Source organism: Malaclemys terrapin, chromosome 17 (genome assembly GCF_027887155.1).
Source record: "Malaclemys terrapin pileata isolate rMalTer1 chromosome 17, rMalTer1.hap1, whole genome shotgun sequence".
In the NCBI taxonomy this organism is placed as follows: Eukaryota; Metazoa; Chordata; order Testudines; family Emydidae; genus Malaclemys; species Malaclemys terrapin.
Genome location: NC_071521.1, coordinates 10,112,924 through 10,134,581, shown reverse-complemented (window position 1 = coordinate 10,134,581; position 21,658 = coordinate 10,112,924). Strand labels below are relative to the sequence as shown.

The following is a 21,658-nucleotide window of genomic DNA, read 5'->3' as shown; positions in this document are numbered from 1 at the left end:
AAACCCAAGCAGCGCCACAGTGCTGGCATGTGGGGAGCAGAGCCGAGCCGCCAGCCCCGATCCATCCCTGGCAGCCCCATTGTCCCCGCACCTTGCGGGGTGGTGGGTGGAGGAGCCCTGGCGCAGGGCTAGCCGCGGTCCTGGTGAATTATTAACGCTAATCTTAAGTGTGTAATTGCCTAAGTGCTTTAAATGATCGCTTTGGAAAATGGATTGTTTCCACCCTTTAAAAGTGTCGCTCATCTGGCTGCAGCCAGCTAGCCCAGCAGCTGGTCACCGGGACAGGCTGGGAGCGGCTCCCCGTCCCGGGGACCTGACAGATGGGCTGCGAGGCTTAGCCCTGGGCCGCCCCCTCTGCCCCCCTCCCCGCGCCAACCTGTGGGCCAGGCTCCTTGCACCGTTCCCGTCCGAGCGCACGCGGCCCTTCCCGTGCAAAGGGGGGGGGGGGTGAGATGGGAGGCACAGGGGGGGAGACCCTAGTCTGCAGCAAGTCCTAGCTCCCCGCCACCCCCCCCCCCCCAGCTCTGCAAACTTCTCAGCACAGAGCCCAGGCGAAGTCTAGCACCCATCATCTGTCACCTCCCACCCCGGTGTCCCCACGGCTGCAGCGTGGCGCGGGGGAGGCTCCAATCCAAACCCACCCGCCTTCCCCCAGCCGCTAGCACCGCGCCTGGGGATTGGGGGGCAGCGTGACGGGCCCCTACCTCGGACAGGGTGAACGGCTGCTGATCGAGAACAACCAGCCCCTGCAGCAGGAGTGGTGACCACAGCAAGGGACGCTGGGAAAGGGGGGACCCGGCTAGGCCAGGGATCTACATGTAAATAGCAACAATAGACAACTGGAGAGCTCTAGGGGAGGATGGGGTGGTGGAAAAAAGCCTCCGAAGAAACAACCCCCAGAATCTCACAGGCCTAAGGAAAACCAGATCAAGAGCTGACCCTGTTCCTAGTCGTTTTTTTTATTCTTCCTGACAGTATGTGGGCATTGTTGTAATTTTGCAAAATGCACAGCAACTCATTAAGTCAAGCAGCCCCCTTGCCTTTGTGGAGGGTGCTGTTTCTTTGCATCTGAATGGTGGGGTTTGGTAAATCCTCGGCTCTGGCTGGGAGGGATGTCCCCAGCTCAGGGTTAATGAAGTGGGAAAGGAGTCTCTCAGAGCAGCATGCAAACAAAACCCCCCCATGCAACAAACCCAGTCCAAAATCCTACATGGATTGACTTAAACCCAGGGGATAAGTGCTTTAAATTAATCTCATTGAATAAGAATGAGGCCAAACAACACTCTTTAAAATCATATTAAAAATCTATCAAAGGACAACTTGCACTGGGTGTGCTTTTCATTTTGTGAGAGTGAAGGCAGAGAGAATACAGCAACCTTCCTTACATTTACACAGCAGGAATGTAAATCAAAGACATTCTCTAATATTTAATTGTCCTTGTACCTCCTAGCAGATTCCAGCTCTTACATTAATGAAGTACAACGCTTCCCGACAAGTTTAGAATGGCAATATTTAAATTTGTTTTGCTAATTCACACCTGGAAGAAGCTGGAAACCTCCATGGTAAAGTGAATTTTAACCAGCATTTTAAAATATTAACTAGCACGTGTTTGTGGTAAAATTACTGCAGTAGAAGAAACCAAGGCTACAGTCCAAAAGAAATTTCAAGCTTAGCAAACAGGAACTGACCAAACTAGAGTCCTTCTGGTAAAGAAAGTGGAAGTTGTTGAAGTTTAGAGCTGTTTCTTTACAGGAGCTTTAATCATCACAGTAAAAGAAAGAGTTTATTTTTTTAAATCACAATTTAGTGAAAACATCACACGGAGTATATGCCCTTTATAATAATGAAGTATATTTCCAATGTAAATAACACCTTCTGTAAGAGGATCCCAAAGTAATTTGAAACTATTAAAACATTTAACCTCACTCTACCCTGCTGAGGTAGGGTATTATCATTTTACAAATGGGGAAACCGAGGCACTGGGCAGGGGACGAGATTGTCCAAAGGAATCATAGAGCAAGTTTGTGTCAGAGGTGGACATAGAATTCAGCAGCTTTAAGTCTTAGTTCTGTGCTTTAGCCACAAGACTATTTTTCCCCAATATACTGAAAATTGGAATGCCACGGTCCTCAGAACAGGGCCTGTTTTATTACTTGCCGTCTGTACGTCTTCCCAAGTGCAGCTGTGATCCTGGGCTCTATTTTAAAGCAAAGAATAAAAACCCTGGAGAATTCTTAGTGGAATTAAACCTGGTGCAATGGCTTTAAAACAAAAAACTATTGAAATCAGGTGCTGGATGACACGTATCAGTCATGTGAAAGAAACCATCTACAAGACAACAACTGTTCTAGCCCACGGATTATTTTTCCCCAAGGGTCAAGATTTCCCTTGACAAACATTTCATGAATGTTTTGCTTTCTGTTCACAGTTTGGGTTCTGAAACATCAACAAATTAGTACAATTGCCAGGCCCACTGTAAAATGCAATCTAGGTTCCAAACACCGAAAGGATCTTTTGTCCAACTTTGTGGTCCATCTTTATTCTTTGCTCTTTTGGTTTTAAGGGAGCGGCCTGCAGTAGGAATGGACAAGGGGGCTAGCCCCAGCTCTCGTTTAGAACATGGTAAATCTGAAGCAACTCCATTCAAGTCAGTAGAATTACTCTGCATTCCAGCCAGTCTATGTTTATATTGTATCAGCAGTGATTCAGTTAACGGCCTATACATGCCAGTGGATTGCTAGTCTGTTCCTTTCTCAATGCAGGGACTGTCAATGATCCCTTCTAACAGTTGACTTCAGGTGTAAACAGGTGCAACCTTTGTGTCAAATGCTGGAACAAGGTCACACAGCCTGAGTGATCAGGCAGCAGCGTGGGGTTCTCTGCAGAGGCTGAAGGAATACCCCCCTCCCCTCCCCTCCATATCACAGATCAGCAGAATCATCCCTGTGCAGCAGCTCTCCATCAAAGGTATTTATAAGGCACTATTACCTTAGCATCTAAGCACTGAACAAAATTATGCTGAAGCCCGAGTCCAGAACAAATGGTGTTTTTCTCTCTGCTCCCCTGGGTTACAGAGGAATGAGAATTTGGATGGGCAGGGAAGTTTTGCTGTTTTGTTTTTCATTACAGGCATTGTCCCTGGGGAAAGGTTTTAAGGCAAAGGTGTGTCTTCAACTTGGATCTGAACATGCTTAGCCTGATCTCTTCTAGAAAGGAAGCCGAGTGGAGCCCTACCACCACCACTTCCCAACCCTGCCAGCATCTGAGGTGAAATCTGGGGCATTTCAAATACTTGCGCAGTGTAGCTGTCTTGGAGGGTCACAAAGGCAGTCTCTGCCGGAACCAGGCCCCAACCCAAAGGTACATTAGGAGCAGAACCTTGAATTCTCTTCTGAAGCGAATGGGGAGTCAGTGGAGATCAAAAACACCCACGGGATGATGCACCAACTTCAGCTTTCTTGGGATGGTTCCACTTAGCCTCTGGGAGAGCAAGAATTGCAAGTCTGCTCCAATTGTGCAGCACAATTGTACCAGTCCCACCCAGGCAGGGCCCTTTCTGACTTTGAAAGGAGAGTAGGATCTGGCCCCTTATTATTGGTAAAGCACAAACAGTAGTCTTGGCCCTATGCCAGACAAAGATATGGTCACTGCCCCATGGATCTTACACTCAAAATAAACATGAGTCCAAAGATATAAGCGAGAAGATGCAGGCGCGTTTTTTAGAGTGAGAAATCCAGGCTCCATCCACACACCAGGAATAGAACTCCTTGATTGTAAAGGGTATATATGAATAGAAATGTGAAGTGCAGCATATCAGAACAGGTGGGATTAACTGAAAATTAAAAACAAGAGGCTTTAGCACTTTTAAAACCAAACTCTGCTCTGAAATCAAACTAAAAGTCAATGGGACAATAAAGGCGCCCTTTAAAATTAAAAAAACAAATATACAGTAGAATTATGCTGAGGTTTTCACACAACCGCGATAGAATATCTATACGAAGAGCAACACTCAGATACTGATTTATATTAAATGTGGTTTAAATGTAGCTAAAATTAGCTAATGCTGCTACTTCTTCCTTCCTGTATTATCTGGGCAGTAAAGTGATATACTAGATCGGAATCCAGATTCTGGGACAGACAATGCAATCAGTTGGGGTGCATAGATGTAACTGAGAGCAGAATTTAGCTACATATAAACCCACTCATAAATCCAGAGGTTTGCAAAAGGGACCTCAAGATCATGATCAGATAAGTATGTTTGACTTTTCTTTAAATACACATCTATTTCCTTTACCATTTTTTCTGATGATCTCTCCCACCTTCCCTCCCAGAATCACTCAGCATTAATCCACAGCTCCCAACTAAAAGACGGTGAGGCTCACAGAGAAAGATATACAGGTAAAAAAGCTTAATCGCTCACTGTTCCATCAAGCCCAGGACACGCCCCCAAAAACACAGAGAGTGACGAGATTTCCTAAGGTCTGACTGACATGTGCTGTCAGGTCTTTGGTATTAGTATTATAAATTCACCAACAGTCTCTATTTATTCTCATCTGACAGTCAGCTTGGAGAAGGTTATATTCCCCCCGCTCCCCACTTCATGCACAGGATCAATTCTCCCCAAGTTTACACTTCTTGCATCACACTATGAGTAATTTTCAGCCTCAGGTTATTTTTTAATCCTGATTACCCATCCCCTTCTCCTTCCCTTCCCCCAAATACCAGGAGGGTGGTTTCTTTATTTAATTTTGATCTAATAAATCCTGATTACCCTCCTACTCTCTGCCCTTCACTTTATTTTACATCAGAGCATTTTTTTCAAATCCTTCTTTCTCAAAAACTACTGCTTTAAAATCAGGAAGTCAGGAAGTTAGTTACTGTTCAGTGACCGCCTGGAAGGGAGAAGGGAAGAATTGTTCTGATTCTCAAGAGTTACAGTCACTTGACAAAATAAACACTTTTGGACTGATTGCTCCTCTTCTGCAACATGGGACACAACTCACTGTTACTCTGCATCGTGTGTTATCAGTTATCTCAGTGCCAAGTGGATACCATGCTGATTCGGGTACATTTTAAGCCCACTTTGCACTGCTGTGAATTCTGTTTCATATACATTCTTATACCACCCTCCTTGCTGTTCTATCTGATCCCCTTACGGTAGTGCATTAGGCGACATGACAAACATCTGTCATGTGTAGTTTGTTCTCTCTCTCTCATCCTCTCCCCGGAGGAGAATTGTGTGCAGTGGAGCGCTGTTTTGGTAGGGTTTGTGTTTTGGTGAGGGTTTATTTTGTTTTTTAGTGTGTGTGTGTTTGCTCTGTATTTTTCTTAGAGAAGGCAGACTGACGAAGTGAGCCTTGCACTCAGAGTGGAAGGTGGCGAAGTTTGCGAAGGTCCGTAGTTCCAGTGGGGAACTCATTCTACAATCTCAGACCAGGCCTTGAGAAAGCGCCATCTCCTGCACAGAATTACCACCCAATGGAATCCTGGCCCGACTGACATCACTGGGAGTTTTGCCATTGACTTCAAAAGGGCTAGGATTTCATTTCAAGTGCAAGGCAATCATGAACGGGCCCAATCACAGCCTCTCTCCGATCACACCACAAAGAACTCCCAGGAGTCCCCTCCCTCCTGAGTTCTGATGAGGAATAAAATAAATAAAGGAAGGAAGAAATTCCAGCTGTTGGGTCTTTCCACTTCAAAGGCAAACAGGGGAACACAAGGAGACAAATCAATTAGCCTAGAATATGCTCCTGAAAAGGAGAAGAAAAGCTTGACCGATGCAAGGGACAGCTAAAGTCAATGTGCTTTTCAGAATGAGCAATAAAGCGCGCTACAAAATGAAGGTATCATTAAGTGTTACAAATGCTCCTCATAAACTTCTCTGTGCTGAGAAGCAAGACATATTACATGTGGCTAAATCCTGAAGGATTCGGGGACAAATCTTACCTCTAAATTTTGCCCGAGAGAGGAGTAGGGAATGGAGCATTTGGTCCTTTGTCTATTTACATACAATCTTGTTCCCAAGCGATTGGGAGTTTTACCATTCACTTCAATGCCATTTGGATCTGGCCCAAACGCCACAGTTTGTTCAGGTCAGGCTAAGGCTTGCATACTAGCTAATCACAGAATAAACAACTAAGACAGTAACGTCCACCGCACTACTTCAGCTTTCTCTATTAAAAAAATTAAACAATTGGTTCCTATAGGCCTTTTAAACATCCTAATCGCCCCAATGAATTCAATAAGCTCCTAGCATAACCCATTTGATGGTCACTTTATTTTTTGGTGGTTGCATGTTTCCCTCTACACTTCATTTGACTGCTCCAAATTTTCTTTACAAAAACAATGGTCATGGTTTAAAACGGCAAAACTTAGAAACTTTGTGCATCTTACTGAAACTGCATTTATTTGCAATGGAGCAATCTTGACTGAAAACAGACCATGTTTGATTTCAGTTCCATTCAGGTCTTCTGGGGGCTCAGCTCTCTGAGGGTTTAGCCTTTTAATAATTCTCTGTTAAATTCTGGCACACCTCGGTTTGCGTTGCATGTCCCCTTGCCTTCTGCCCCATGCGTTCTCCAGAACTAGTTTCTGCAGCAAAGGGTTGGAAACTCCCAGTTCAGCTCAGCATTTTCTGGTTGCCAGGTTTTCCGTGTCTTTTCTTTCTCTTGACCTTGGATACACCAGAGTCCATCCCACTAGAGTATTCAGATCGCAAGATTTCAGCAAGACGGCGTTTGCCTTGGGTTTTCCTGCGAAGGTCAGGCCTGGAAAGAAGAGAGCAAAGAGAAGGGGTTTAGATTTCTTTCCTTTTGAAATCCAGTTTGGTGGGTTACTTATTCTACAGCTGTGGAAGTGACATTTGCGCATTAGCACAAGTACAGCTTCCTCTCCTTGATGCCTGTTTTGAAATTCTGTCTCATGCAGAATTAGATATTGTTGTGACAGTTTTTCATAAAAGTGGCAAAATAGCATGCCATTTTTAAAAGGGAGCCTTTGTTCTGAACAAATGCTCTGGTGGGAGGGTGGGCGCTGACGGCTGAAGTGTGTGACACAGCAGATTGCAAATAAAAAACCAGCCTTAAGACACTGAGCAATGAAAACATTTTATAACAGAACTAAACCCTGTGCTAAAAAATAAAAATAAAAACCCAACCCAAGACAATCTTCTGCCAGTAGCCCGCCAACAACTCACACATCTTGTAGGCTTTTGTGGCGGATACGGCAATTTCCTGCAATATCCTGGAAAAACCTTACTGAACGAAGTTTGAGTATCTTTGGAGTCCACTGTATGAAATACAAAGGTTCTGGATTATTGGGGGCCTGGCTGATCAAAGGACCACACTGAACAATATAGCAGACAAGAATGGTCTTTTGGGGCAATATGTATAAAGTGGGTTTCCTGAGAAATATCTAGGGGGAGGTGAATACAAATTCCTGGCCTCGTCCCCAGGTATGCCAAAACCCACCCTTTTGAAGCTATGTCCCAAGGAAGGGACCATACTGATTATCAATTCCTGGAATCGGAAGATCAAGTTGCATAAGGGAAAAGTACGCATGGGTGTGCTTGTTCTGAGCTACTGCTGTTATGAACCTGTAAACACAAGGGTTTGAAGAATTGATTCTTACCAGAGCACCCACAGGAGTTGGGGGGGGGGGGGGGGGGGCAGAGTGATCTTGAATAAGTTTATTAGCATGTGATAAGTTTATTAGGCTCTCTTATTCTTTTAATATGTTTTCTCTCCGATTCTTTCACCTTAAGAATACATGTGCTTGCTTAGAAAGACCTGTGTGGTAACTTATATATACGGGCAATTATGCCACTTATAGCCTCTGAAGAGAGAGCCACCGACGCTGGCCTGTTTAGGCACTCTGGCTTGCGGGCAATAACATGGTGTAGTCATGGAATTGTGCAGCCTGGAAAAACCCCAGTCAGGAAGAAGAGAGATGCAGGTCTCTACCCAAGAGAGGTGATGGCTGATGAGCCAGACCACTGAGGGGTAAGACAGGTACAGTTGCCTGGAACTCTGACAGCTTCCACACCAGAGACTGTTGCAAAGGCAACTGTATTCTGACTGGCTGCTACATTCCAAAATGGATCTTCTAGTGGTTCTATAGGCTCTGCCACTGTCCTGCTCTGTGACCTTGGGCAAGTCACCTTCCCTCTTGGGGCTTCTGTTTATCCTCACAGCCTTTAGCTGTCTTGTCTGTTTAGAGTGTAAGTTCATCAGGGCAGGAGCTATCACTCACTATGTATCTGGACAGTGCCTAGCACAGAGGAGTCCCTGCTGCGGTAGGTGCATGTAGGTGCTATAGTGATATAAGTAATAAATAGTAACAATAGATCTCAAAGCCCATTGCAAAGCAGATAAGAATGTATCTGCTCCTCTACAGGAGGTGATGGTATACAACAGAAACCCTGTGCATGCTCCAGCAGTGATATTAATTTATATACATGGGTATACGTTAAGACTAGAGCCTTAAAACCAAAGGCTTTCTGTCTTGCATTTTGTGTTATACTATCTACCAAGTGCCAGGTCATTTAGCAGAGGGGGAAACTGAGGTACAGAGGTGAAATGACTCGCCCAAAGTCACACAAGTCACAGAGTTGGGGAGAAACCAGGAATAGAACCTAGGAGTCTTGACATGCAGTCACCTACTTCTACTTAGGTAGTAATTTTAGTCACCATTTACTTATTTAGGTGAGTTTCTCAACCTATGATGAAGTTTCTGACTGACACTTTCATTGAGTCTCCAAGCACTTACTACAGTAATTTGAGGGTTACCGGGCAACAAATAAGTTTACATAAACAACACAGAACTATTTGCTGCTGAGGACAAGTATCTACCAGTAGCCACGAGGCTGAATTTCAGCTCAGCAGGGAGGTTGTACAGCACTTTATTATCAATCAGGTGAAATCACTGCCCAATTAGTAAATCAATACCCCCTGCTACAGTGATCAGCTGTAGAGGGAGAGGCGGGGAATGAGAATGCAGGAGAGGAAAGGCTGCTTCCTGTAACCAGTGCCACAAATCGATGGAGCTGTGCTGTAGAACCTACACTAATCATTAAGAAAAATACAGCACTGCTGTTGTCGGGACCCTATTTAAACAAGAGGTGCAAGAGCAATAGGCAGTAGTAATAGTCTATAGCAATAGTAAATTTGGAAGGTCAGGATCACCGGGCCAGATTCTGATCTCAGTTACACCAGAGTAAATCCAGAAACTCCACTGACTTCCGAGGTACTGTCGCTCGCTAGCGTCTTGTCTACAAGAATAGCAGCATCCAGATGACCACAGTGAGGAAGGACGGCTTCGTGGTTATGACACTGGGCTGTCGGCTCAGACCTGGATTCAGTCCTTGACTCTGCCACAGACTCCCTGTGCAATGCTGGGCAAATCACTTAATTTCACTGTCCCTCATCTCCCCTAGCTGCAAAACAGGGACGGTAATACGCCCCCCCCGTCACTCCACACCCTGTTGTACAGCTACATTCACGAAGGTTGGTGGGGCCCCCAGATACTATGGTGAGGGGTTCTGCAGAAAGGCTTACAAATGCATAACCCAGCTGTAGTACAGATAGAACCTGTGTTCCCATAACTGGGGGACTGTCCACGGTTTCTTTCTGTGATCTAGCACCCAGACATGACAGGTTCTTGAGCCCTAACCAGGACATGTTACGATGGGCAGAGAAATCCACAGCCTGTTAAATTCCTCCTTCCAGAAGAGCCATTCCAAAAGCAGCCATCCACGTTTGAGGTAGAGTTCTGCAAACCCAGGTCACTTAGGGGCACTGGTAGGAAAAAGGTTTCTCAACACACAGACCTATCCCGACTCTCCGAAATGCCAAGATTTTAGCACAGTTCAGGGGAGGAGCAAACATTTAAATGGATTAAAAAAAACCCATCCTCTCTTTCATTAGATGGGGTAAAATGTGAAAGGGTCAGAAAACGTCATAGTTCAGGGCACAAGATAGACAGTAAGTGTCGGGGGTTAGGAAGAAACTTCCTATAAGCAAGTCATTCCATTAACTGTTCATGATGGGGTTCCTTGTACTGTCTTCTGAAGCATTTGGACCTGGCTGCTGGCAGAGGCAGGATGCTCTTCAAGATGGACCGTGGGCCTGGTCCAGTCTGGCAATTGCTATGTTCCTACTGTATCTGATCTTTGCGGCGTCTGGACTCCGGCCAAGAATTACCTAAAGCAATATTGGATCAGAGGCACTAACTGGGACAGATGTCAAGAGTGTGTTCCGCCAAATTTCAGGGGCATAGTTACCCCCTGATTTCCAGTGCCAGGCCCATTAAAGGTCTAGGCATTGCTCTGGGCTACACAGCTAGGAACTTGGCACCCTCTACCCAGAGACAGCCCTGGTTCCTGTTCTTTCTTGTCAGACATCTAGAAGATGCTTTTAGTGTTGCCAGGTGACAGGTAAGATCAAAGTCCCTCTGGAGTCCCTCTAATCACTTCATTAAGAGGGTGGGGACAAAGCTGTGTTTGTGCAGTGGGGCAGGGGTGGGGGGACAAGGAGGGGAGAGAGAGAGAAGCCAGTAATTGCATGGTGTCATTTGGGGAATAAGCCTCCACACTGGTAAGAATAAGAGACCACACTTAAAAGCTGCCTGTGCACACCTGTAATTAAATTGCAGCCTTGGAGAACAGGGCACCAGGAGCCTCTGAAGAGAGACAATTACGGGAGCAGAGGAAATGGCCTAAAATGGTTTGTTTTATCCTGAGCAAAGATGAAGGTGGCCGGATGCGGCCCGTTTTCAAAAGAGGAAAAAAGCTCAGCACTCCAGGGGAAACCATAACCCGGAGTCATTTGACTCACACGAAGTATAATAGGCGATTCCCACATCACTCTGAATACAAAACCAGGCTAGTATCCAGAGGGGCTTGTCACTGTAAGAAGCTGGCAGACAGGTCAACCTCAAACACCGCCCCCGCCCCCGACATTTCTGAGGTCTCTGTAAAGTGCCAAGTGCTGAAGTGTGAATTCAGGAGGACACCCCCAGCCCTACCTCTTGGTTTCTCTTTCCAAAAGAGAGACAGACAATGTAGAACTGACACAATAGAAAATAAATGGAAAAGTGGCGGGGCCTGGGAGGAAAAAAAGACAAGAGAAAACAACATACTAGAGTGGAAAAAATGAGGTAATTTGCTCTTTTTCTTCCCAGTATTCATCACTCTTAAAAATAAGAGTTTCCTCCCATCCCCACCTGGCCCCATAATCTGAGAGTCACCACCGCAGAATGCTACCTCCATGCAGAAGGTCAAGTAGCTCCTAAATGCAGACTGACCAGAAAGGGATGGTGGTGCCTTTCCCAACAACCTCTCCTCCCCTCAAACCAAAATCCAATGCCTGTTCTTGGACTCATATCTTCCAAGCACCATTCTTCAGCCTGGCTGCTCTGAAGCCTGTAGCACCATTGCTTGGTGCAAGAAATATAATCCACACTTTGAGAACCCCAGCAGACTGTACCAGGCATGAATCATCACTTTCACACTGTCTTGGGTACTTGATGGCTTTGCAAATGCAATGGACTCAAATGTTTATCACCTTCTGGACTCCAAGGCCACTGATGGTAAAATGCAGAGGGAAAGGAAAACATCCAACAGAAATGAGTTGTGACACAGCCAAGATCCAAAACAAGACTAGTGCTGCTGATGCTTTGCACCAAACCGAGTTTCAGAACATTTCAGCAGCTGCTGAGACCTTCTGGACAAGTGAGAGGAAGAAACAGGAATGAGATGGGCACAGGAGAGTGGGGAGAACACCCAGAAACTGTTCTGCTTCTCTATAATTTTTGCTTTTATCTGCCCATTTGAAGCAATCATCTGCTTCTGAGATTTGTTCTCAGTCTCCAAGTCATAAGATCCACCTGTGACATCACAAAGTAGAAAAAATATGTAATCTAGTCAGTCAGTCTTGGGAATTCAATAAGAGAACTAAGATGATGCGAGTCTAAAGAAGAATGTTTTTTCCCCTCAATGTTCTCCATGATGCGTTGTTTCTCATTCCCAATCAAGGCTTTGGCTGTTTCAAACACAAGATAAAAAGGGAATACCAAACTGAACAGAGATTTCACAGCTACTGTTCTACAGATTCTCTTCCTCCCGCCCTCAGTTTAAAGAATCATTATTGTTTTGCACAACAGAGAGAACAATTCTCAGTAGAGCTGCCACTGTGCTCCCTGAGAGACATCCTCCAAGATGGAGTCACCTGGAACACCATGACAACATGCACACCTCTTTTGGGTTTAGAACCTTCTGATTTACAGTGCAACCCTCTTTATTCAAGAAGCGTTCTGGGGATGTAAAACATTTAGAGAAATGACAGAGGAGCTGAAGTCCAAATGCTGGTGTCTGGGGGACATGACTGTGATGCAGATAGGAGAACATTTTGGTTGTTCAAAGTTCTGATAATTGGGGTCCTATTGAAAACACAGTAATGGATGGATAAAATTAAAATAAGAGAGGGAAAAAGATAGAGAGATTTGCAAAGGGTTGCCATTGTATTGTTTATTTTTTTTATTATGGTAGCATCAACAATATGCTCAATTGTCTTCTTCACTAGAGCAGTGGTTCTCAACCTATTTACCGTTGTGGGCCATACACGAAGTTCTCCATGTTATATGGGGTACATTCACACAATATATATATATGCTACCTGTATGGCCCTGAGGATGTCACATGGGCCGCAGCTATGTGATGATTGGGTTGCAAATGGACCGCAAGCCATGGGTTGAGAACCATTAGTCTAGACGTATCTAGCACAACTGGGCCCTGATTCTTGACAGAGAATGCTAGACGCTACTACTGCTGTCCATTTACTCACTGGAACACACAATTCCTGCTCCCAAAATATTTACTAATCTATAAATAAATTTATAATCTAAGATTATAATTTTGGGGTGCGATTTTCGAAAGAGCTAAAATGAAGCACAAGTCCCATGGGACTGAATGAGACTTGTACTCCCAAGCCTCGTAGGCATTTCTGAAAATCCCACTGTTGCTTTCTACAGCCGTCTTCTGGTACCATGAACTCAGTGGAACATTAACTCCACAGTTTGCTTTGCTCTCACTGAACCATGGAGTAGTAAATTCTGTAGTGACTCTAGTGTTCCCTATTTGGCTCTAAAACTTGTGCAGCAAAGTCCTGAATATCCAACAGAGAAGGCTACTTCTGACAGATTCAATTTGCTAGAATATGCAAAATACGCTCATGGTTTGAGAATATCAAACATTCATCGTTGGAAAGGACTAAGAGACAGAGAAAAAAAATCTGAAGCTATCCTTAATTTTCACACTAAAATTTTAACATGCTATGTTTCACTGATACTTTTATTTAATTGAAGAACTGTGCAGAATGCTCATCTCTGATTCAAAAATTCCTATATGCTGGATTAGTTCAAGGGCACATATTTGGGAGAATACTCTTGTTTCTGGGCCATAATGAGAAATCTGATAACTCCAAGAAATCCTTCTGATAATGGCTTTATCACCTCTATGAACAAGCTCACTCTGAGTGATCTTCCTTCAACTTTTTTAGCACTGCCTGCTCTTTCTTTGTTTTCAGCTGTGTGAAATCCTGGTGCAACGCAATGCAACAAGTCCCAATGACCTTTAATCAACACATGTAGGGTGTAGCAACCTAAGGACTTCCCAGAATTGCTCCAGGTTTAGAAAGAGTATCAAGTTCTGACGCACAGACCTAGAACTCATGGTGTGTCTTTGGAGAAGAACTGAGCGGACTGTATAATTTATCAGAGAACATTTCAATGTGGATCATGCCATCAATCTGCTTGACAGGATCTCCAACAGCTAATTCCATCCTGCGGCTGAACTTCTGCCAGGCAACAGGGCTGGGATACCTCTGGGCCAAGGCTGTTGCAACACCTGCTTTTTCTACCTATCGTGTTGGATGAGCCATCTGCAGCCAACGCAACCCAGGTTTTTTTGGGCAAAGAATTCATCAATGATGCTGCGCTCCTTTCGACAAGTCAACAGATGGCCTACGTACAACGTCATCAGCTGATGCAAACAAGCTTGGTAAGATAAAGGGAAAATATCATTGGATCACACTGAGCATCGACTGTCGCTCTGCTGCAGAAAACGTTAACCAATAAAGAACCCAACCTTAGAATTATCTAAGTCGATCACACTACAGCTATACACAAGAGAACTGACAGATCCCTCCCTTATCAACCATTCCCTATTCTTCTCCTTATGGAGACAGGATGAAAAATGCCACTGGAGAGCTGTTCACCCCACAGAACCCTGCTCTCTGTCCCTTGGCCTAACAGGCAGAAGAGACTCTTCAAATAGAGAGAAGTGTTCAATTCCAGCACCGGTCATTGCAATTTTCTGGCTCCACCTGAGAACATTGCAAAGCCAAAAGATGGAGCAAAGATTCTGTACTGTGGCATTGGTGGGATAGGACAGGGATTCAAAGAGCACCTCCTCTGCCTCGCATGCGTATGATGATTATAAAGCATACTCTGCTTTCAGGACAAACCTTCTGGTAGCATCGTGATGCTGGTAAGAAGGACTTGCCTGTTTTGCTTGAAATACCATGTGGAACTACTGTGCATTTGTCTCTATTGACTAGCTCCTCTCCTACCGGCCATTCCTCCTGCATTTTTTGGATCAACGTTGAATTTCTGAGTGTGGTTCCAGCCCTTCTCTTGTCTCTTACATTTGGTCCTGTTTGCCTTTCTGCAGAGCAGACAGTTGATCAACCAAACTGAGAGAAATCCCTCAATGGGCAAAACTCCAGATTTGCCTTTGACTAATTAAGTGATATTAAGGAAGCTGTAAATGCCACACAAAAATTGGCAGGCAAGCTGCTTCTAATGATTAGATTATTGCTTCGTAGGAAGATACAGCTGCAGCCTTGCTGTGAGAGCCCTTTTGTTAGAGGAGTCAGTCTTTTCAAGGTTGTCAATGCCAAGGAAAAGTTCAAAGGTGTCACACCAACAATACCAAAAAAAAAAAGGGGACCTGTTTGCATCCCATTCTGCTCCCCAAGGCCTGGGTGTGGGGCGGTCATGAGAGCGCACTGTCTAGCAATCAGGAGAAGGATATGACTTGGGGTATAATGCATCACTCCAAGGAGAGTTAGTATAACTGACCACAAAGTAGTCCATGTCAAAGTGCTCATCAGATGAACAAGCGTAGCAACGTCACTACTTAGAGGAGGGGAGCTAGAGGAGAGACCAGCTGATCAATGTTCCACAGCCACGGTGATGTACATGGGCACAGGCATTTTCACCACTGTCTCATCTAATTCTGAGAAGGATTTCATGACACTGTCGTACAGAACACCTGAGCCTGGTCTGTGCTAATGCTTTCATCTCTGGTAGCATAGGTACAGATGCAGCATTGCTGAGAAACAGGTACTCATTCTCCTAATGTAGACAAAGCCATATGGCCCGAACCACTGAGGTGCTGAACACCCATAGCTCACTTTGAAGTCAATGGGAGTGGAGGGAACTTTTTAGTGCAAGGCTGACCTCTGCACTAAAAAGCTTGTCATCTAAAGAAGAGCTTTTAAACCTTTCTACCTCGCTAGCTACTTAGATAGCCCCACTGTAATACCTGGGTGCATCAAATTCATGAATGCATTTATCCTCACATCACCTCTGTGAGGGATTATCATCTTCATTTTACTGATGGGGAACGGGGGCACAGAGAGATGATGTGACTTGACTTAGCAAGACCATATAGGAAATCTGCAAACTGAACTTTGATCTCTGGAACCACATCCCAGTGCCTTAACTACAAGGTGACACCTCTTCCCTTTCCCTGAAGCAACAATTAATGGACACTGCCAAAGGCCTTGGTGATGACACTTTGCTCAAGGTGTTTTAGAACCATTAATTAAATTAAGCCTCATAAAGACCCTGTGAGGCAGGCAACACAGACTAGTGGGCTGATCGGGTAAGTCCTATGTTCTTTATAACTCTGCATTTGTTACTTTATGTTCTATTCCTTATTTTAACATCCCCTTTCCTCCCCTCCCAGAAAAGAGACAATATTCAAATATCAGCCTTTAATGTGAAATGGAATCATTGTAATTGACTTAGAAGTTGGTGGTTCCCAAGATTTCTTTGTGCTTTTGTAACTGAAAAATGACTTCAGAGGAGCAGAGAATTCCCAGTCCAGCTTGGCAATCAAGCAGCAGCACTCCCCATCCTGATTATCCCACGTACCACCCCTCACACAGAGAAAATAACTGGATGGCTCTGGAACAGCATTCAGGCACAAAGGAACATGGGAACTGCCAGAGTGGATCAGACCCGAGGTCCATCTAGTTCAGTGTACTGTCTCAGACAGTGGCCAGCACCAGCTGCTTCAGAGAAGGTGTAAGGACCCCTCAATAGACAGATGGGATGTAATCTGCCCTTCCTCCCCCCATAAAGGTCTCATCAGATCCCTAACAGAGACTGGCTTAAACCTTAAAGTGTTAGGTATTTTCCCCTTCCAAAACTTTTTTTTTTTGGGTGGGTGGAGGGGATGCATTAATTATAACAACTCTAGCTATTCCTATTAACCATATAAACATCCAATCCTTCTTTCAATCTCGGTAAGTTTTTGCCACATGATGTCATTGAGGTCACAGAGTTCCACCGTCTTTGACAGGAGAGAAAACCGCCATCTCCTCCTATACAACTGCTAAATAAATGTTGCATTTCACCTTCCAAGAAGATCCTGAGTGATTATTTTAATACAACATTCTATCTTCAGAAAGAAGTCTTGAAAAGAATGGTATTGTTAAGGGGCTATTCAGTTTATACCAAACAATTTATGAAGAGTACTAGCAAGCGTAAGAGACAGAGAAAACAAATGTGTGTATTCAGGATAAAAAGAGTGTGATACAACATTTCAGCATTTACAACAAAACAAACATCTGGCTGCCATGTTGTCAGTTTTTGGCTTTTCTACCTGGTCTCTCTAAGGATGATTAAGGAAGGATATTTGAAAAAATGAAAAAAAAAACAACCTTGTCTTTGTCCGTTTAATGACCCTCTCCCCTGCATTTTATTTCTCTTTCTTTCTTTTTCTCTGGGCTGTTTGTTCTTTATTCTCCACGCAGGTGGTGAGAGATGGGGCTTTGGTTTGCAGACTACTAAAAAGATATCGGGTGTTTGGACACAATGTATAATTACCATATGACAACCAATGCTTGCAGTATCACATGATAAACACTATGAAAAAGAAAGTCTGTTCAATGACTGTGCTGCTATTATTTCAAGCCTGCATTTTACAAGTAATTAAAAAAAAAAAAATCAAAGGCCAAATTCTGATTTCAGTTACACCAGTGTAAATCCAGAATAACGCTACAGAAATTAAAAGAGTTTCTCTGGATTTACACTGATGTAACTGAGAGCAGAATTTGAACCTATATTCACTATTCTTTTCACTATGAATTCTAATATAGCCTCTCTCTCTCTCTCTCATACACACAGAGAAAAAGTTAATTATAAAACAAGATTCTGCACAGAACAACAATTATTGTACACGGCAACTCTGGGTTATTTTGTGGAGTCTTTATTTTCCAGCTGCCCCAAGTTTTGAAATCTGGAGTCTGAGCCGTGACCGGCCTGTGCAAAGCCTGCTCACTTTCCCTGACCTGCAATTATACAAATCCATGTGCACATGAGCGTTCGAGCCACTCTTAGGCCATTTGTTCTAACGCCTCCCCACTGCCTCATGCTACCTACTGTATCTTCAGCCTGTCTGTACTCTAATGGGATGGGAGGCTTGGGGAGGAGGAATGCCACCTAAAGAGGCACATAACAACAGAAAAAGTAGCTGTAACAGAGTAGCAACATCACAGGAACAGAGAGAGGCATTGTCAGGGGCCGAGTAATCCTGTGACACACTGCTGTCAGTCATCACTTGGCTCCCCACTGGGCCAGCAAGACATCAAAGCCCGCCCCATACCATCTTACATGCTCTTTATCGGCTAAGCAGGCTATTCTTCCCTAAATAAAGCCCTGTTAAATCCCTGGCTCACAAGGGCATTCCCGTCCTGTTGCCCATCTGCTGGCGAGGGTCAGCTGAAGCAGGAGGCAGAGCCCCGGCTGATCCCCGGTGGCTTCTCAAAGCAAGGACAATGCTGTCTCCAACTTTTTTTTTTTTTTTCCCCTTCTTCTCTCCCCAGCATCTCCTTTCCCTCCCCCCTTGCTTTTTGCAGTGTCTGTGCATGAGCTGGAGATGTCACAGGCCTACAAACCATTATGTGGAGTAGTACTTGAAATGCACGGCCAACGCTTGCTAATATGAGTCTGCAGCAACCACTACACAGAAAGAGTCCAACAGACGTTTATTAACGAAGAGAGACTTTCTGCCTTTTAAACACAGCTACATTTTAGTGGCAAGCGATTACTGGGAGCGAGTCCTCTGCTGTGGCTCCTGAGCAGGACCATGGCACCAATATTGCCTCCTTTCCAAGCGGAAGGGCCTTCATTTGTGTGGGATCAACTGGAAACACCAACAGTCTGATTTTCAGAGGTGCCGAGCCCCCACAACACTGCAAGTTAATGAGAGCTATGGGGGCTCCGCGCTGCTGAAAACCAAGCCCACTGTGTCTCAGGTTGGTCATACAAGAACCGAGACAGCCCAAATTAGGCCCCGTCTACACACAAAAGTTGTACCACTTCAACTATAGTGGTATGAATCCCTAAGGGTACGTCTACACTACCCGCTGGATCGGCAGGTAGTGATCGATCTATCAGGGATCGATTTATCGCGTCTAGTGTAGACGCGATATATCGATCCCTGATCTCTCTGCCGTCAACTCCTGTACTCCACGGAAGCGGAGTTGATGGGGGAGTGGCAGCAGTCGACTCCGCGCTGTGAGGATGCGAAATAAGTCGATCTAAGATACGTCGACTTCAGCTACACTATTCTCGTAGCTGAACTTGCGTATCTTAGGTCAGTCCCCACTCCCCCCCCCAGTATAGACCAGGCCCTAGTGTGGATGCAGCAATACTGGTATAAAGGAGCTTATAGCTTATGTATGTAAGGGAAGGGGAATAAGTTATTAAAGGCACCTTTACACCAGTGTAACTTAAGTGCTCAGAAGGGGTTGCATAAGTAGAACCATAAAACAGTTTGGGAAAAAAAAATCACTCCCCTAACCAACCTAAATATACCATACAAGACCTGTATACAGACCGGGCCTTTGCAGACCTTTTTGGGAAGAACGGGCTTTGTGTGCGGCAGACGGCAGGGGTGGGAATGCATAAAGCACTGGATGAGCCAGAGCTGTCTGGGTCTGATCAACCACAAATTGCAGCCAGCTCTCTAAAAAGCAGGGGTGGCTGATCCATTCTTCCCCAGTCTGCCAGACAAATTCAACCTTCACCAGCAAACCCAGGAGAGGCTTCATCAGCCCAGTCTGCCTTACAGGATGAGCCCGTAACTAAACCCAGAGGCAATGCAATAGGTCTGTGCAACTCTGGATTTGCTGACAAACAACTATTGGTCTAGTTATTGATTCTAACTCGCTGAAAGTCTGGAGTGTTTAAAGCCCTGGTTGTAGTTTAACCACTAAGACTTGTCTATACCAGGATTTGCCTTAATTTCCTGCAGTTGCACTAGCACCAATGAGGCACTGCCCGGGGTAGGAACAGTGGGATTGCTAGTGTAATGGTAAAGGAGCAAATCCCGAAAGAAGATGAACGGAGGAAGTGCAGATGCGGGCCACCTCTGGGGATCTGGCCCAAGAACATCGTTAGCTGTAAGTGACAAGTAACATTTTGCGATCATCAGATTTATAAAGAACTTTACCAATATTAATTAAGCCTCACAACCGTCTCACCAGCATCATCCTCATTTTACCAGCTGTGACACGGAGACGCTACGGTCAACATTTTCAAATCTGGTGGGCTAGATTCTCAGCTGGTGTAACTGGGCATAACTCCTAAGGCTTCCTATGTTGCTGGGCCTATTTACACCAGGTAGGCGTCTGGTCCTGCGTGCCTAAAGTCAGACACCTAAATTCGTATGAAACCACTTCAGCGGCCTGATTTTCACAGCTGAAGTCACTGGGTATTGGGAGTACTCAGAACCTCGGACAATCAGACCTGTTGTTTATGTGCCGAACGTTGGAAATGTGAGTTTGGTGACACACCCAAGGCTGCACAGTAGCAGATAAGGGAACAGAACTTCTAGGAGTTCTGAATTCCATTCCTCTGCTTTGACGATGTGTTACTTACACTGCAGTAGTGCTGAGAGGCCAGTAATGCTAGGTGCTATGCAAACATGTAGCAAGCAGATGGCCCCTGCCCAGAAGAGGTTACAGTCTAGGTTTAAGGTGAGAAGCGGATATGACAAACAGATGAGAGGAACGCAAGGTAACAGTGCGACGATAGTGATAAGCAACGGTCGCAGCACACCCGCTGCCTAACCACCGTCAAGTGTTTTGTAGGTCTCGATGGGTTCTACGGAGAGGTGCCAGGGAGGAGAATGCCCTGCAGATTCAGGGAGCTCCTTGAATGTGTCAGGGACAGTGCATGGGGGAAAGCACCGACACCGCTTGCTGGGAAATCCGAAAAATAGGCAATCAGTGTAGGCATCTCTGGCAGAATGGAGGTGGGAGTTTACATTTCTGTAGGACAGAATAAAGGAGAAATGGGATGGGAATACGCCATGAAAGGCCTTAAAAGTGAAGACCAGTCGTTTGTGCTTGATGCGGTGGAAAAGGGGGAGCCAGTGGAGGGCGCAAAGAGGGAGTGCTATGGTCTCAAAGCGAGCCAGGAAGACCCTTTCTGCAGCAGCAACTGGGGGAGAGGAGGCTGCATTTGCCGAGGCCAGAGAGGAGGAGGTTGCAGTGGCTGAGCCGGGATATAACTGTTTGCTAATGCAGCCTCACTGCTAATGAGCAGGAGAGTCACTTCATAAAAAATGGAAAGTGAAAGCGTTCATCTCCTCACCATGCCTTCGATGCCAGTGCTCCCCCGTCCAACGCAGAATACCAGCCAGGAGAGACTACATTAAAGTAGGTTGGGGAGATGCTACAGGAGAATTATTTCTGAACATGTGGGAAAGCGATGGTCTCAGCTTCTGAATGCCCAGAGGCCAGCCTGGGAAGGTCTATTGTGGAACGTAGTATTTGCACTGTATAAAAAGTAACATGCAAAGCAATTGCTCTAAGCACCCCGCTGACTTGGGGATACTCTTCAGGAATCAGTTCAAGTGAAAACTATTATCTCTTGCAAACATTTAGAGCGAAGGGCCGTGTCCCAGAGAACATACCTTAGGGAGGGAGAAGGGGGTAGTGAGCCTCTGGAACAGTGGTTCTCAGCCTGCGGCCCATGGGCTGTTTGCAGCCCAATCAGCACAGAGAATGCCTCCCATGTGACATCCTCAGGGCCATACAGGTAGTATTGGATGTGGCCCGCAATGGTAAAGAAGTTGAGAACCACTGCTCTAGGAGGTGCCAGAGCATGGCAGCAGTGGGAGACCAAATAACTGTCAATGGGAGAGAAAGATTCCAAGTTGTGAAATTTGTCACGTTCTGCACTGTGTCCTGGAATGTTCACAGCATCCTTTGTATACCGTTCCCCCTGCCTGCCCGCCCCTCCAACCCCCGACACACACACTTTTGGCACGTTGATTTCCTCCTCACATGAATTCTTCAAA

General features: G+C 45.2%; 1 protein-coding gene across 2 annotated transcripts in view; it reads right to left on the bottom strand.

The window, feature by feature from the left end:
• Positions 1–6,263: 6,263 nt before the first annotated feature.
• DDX31 (DEAD-box helicase 31) overlaps positions 6,264–21,658 on the bottom strand; it is a 66,587-nt gene continuing 51,192 nt past the window's right edge. For both annotated transcript variants that reach the window (XM_054007957.1, XM_054007958.1), the window contains one exon: positions 6,264–6,770. In XM_054007957.1, the coding sequence (XP_053863932.1) occupies positions 6,623–6,770 (148 nt within the window). In that variant the 3' untranslated portion in view covers positions 6,264–6,622. The remainder of the gene's footprint in view (positions 6,771–21,658) is intronic.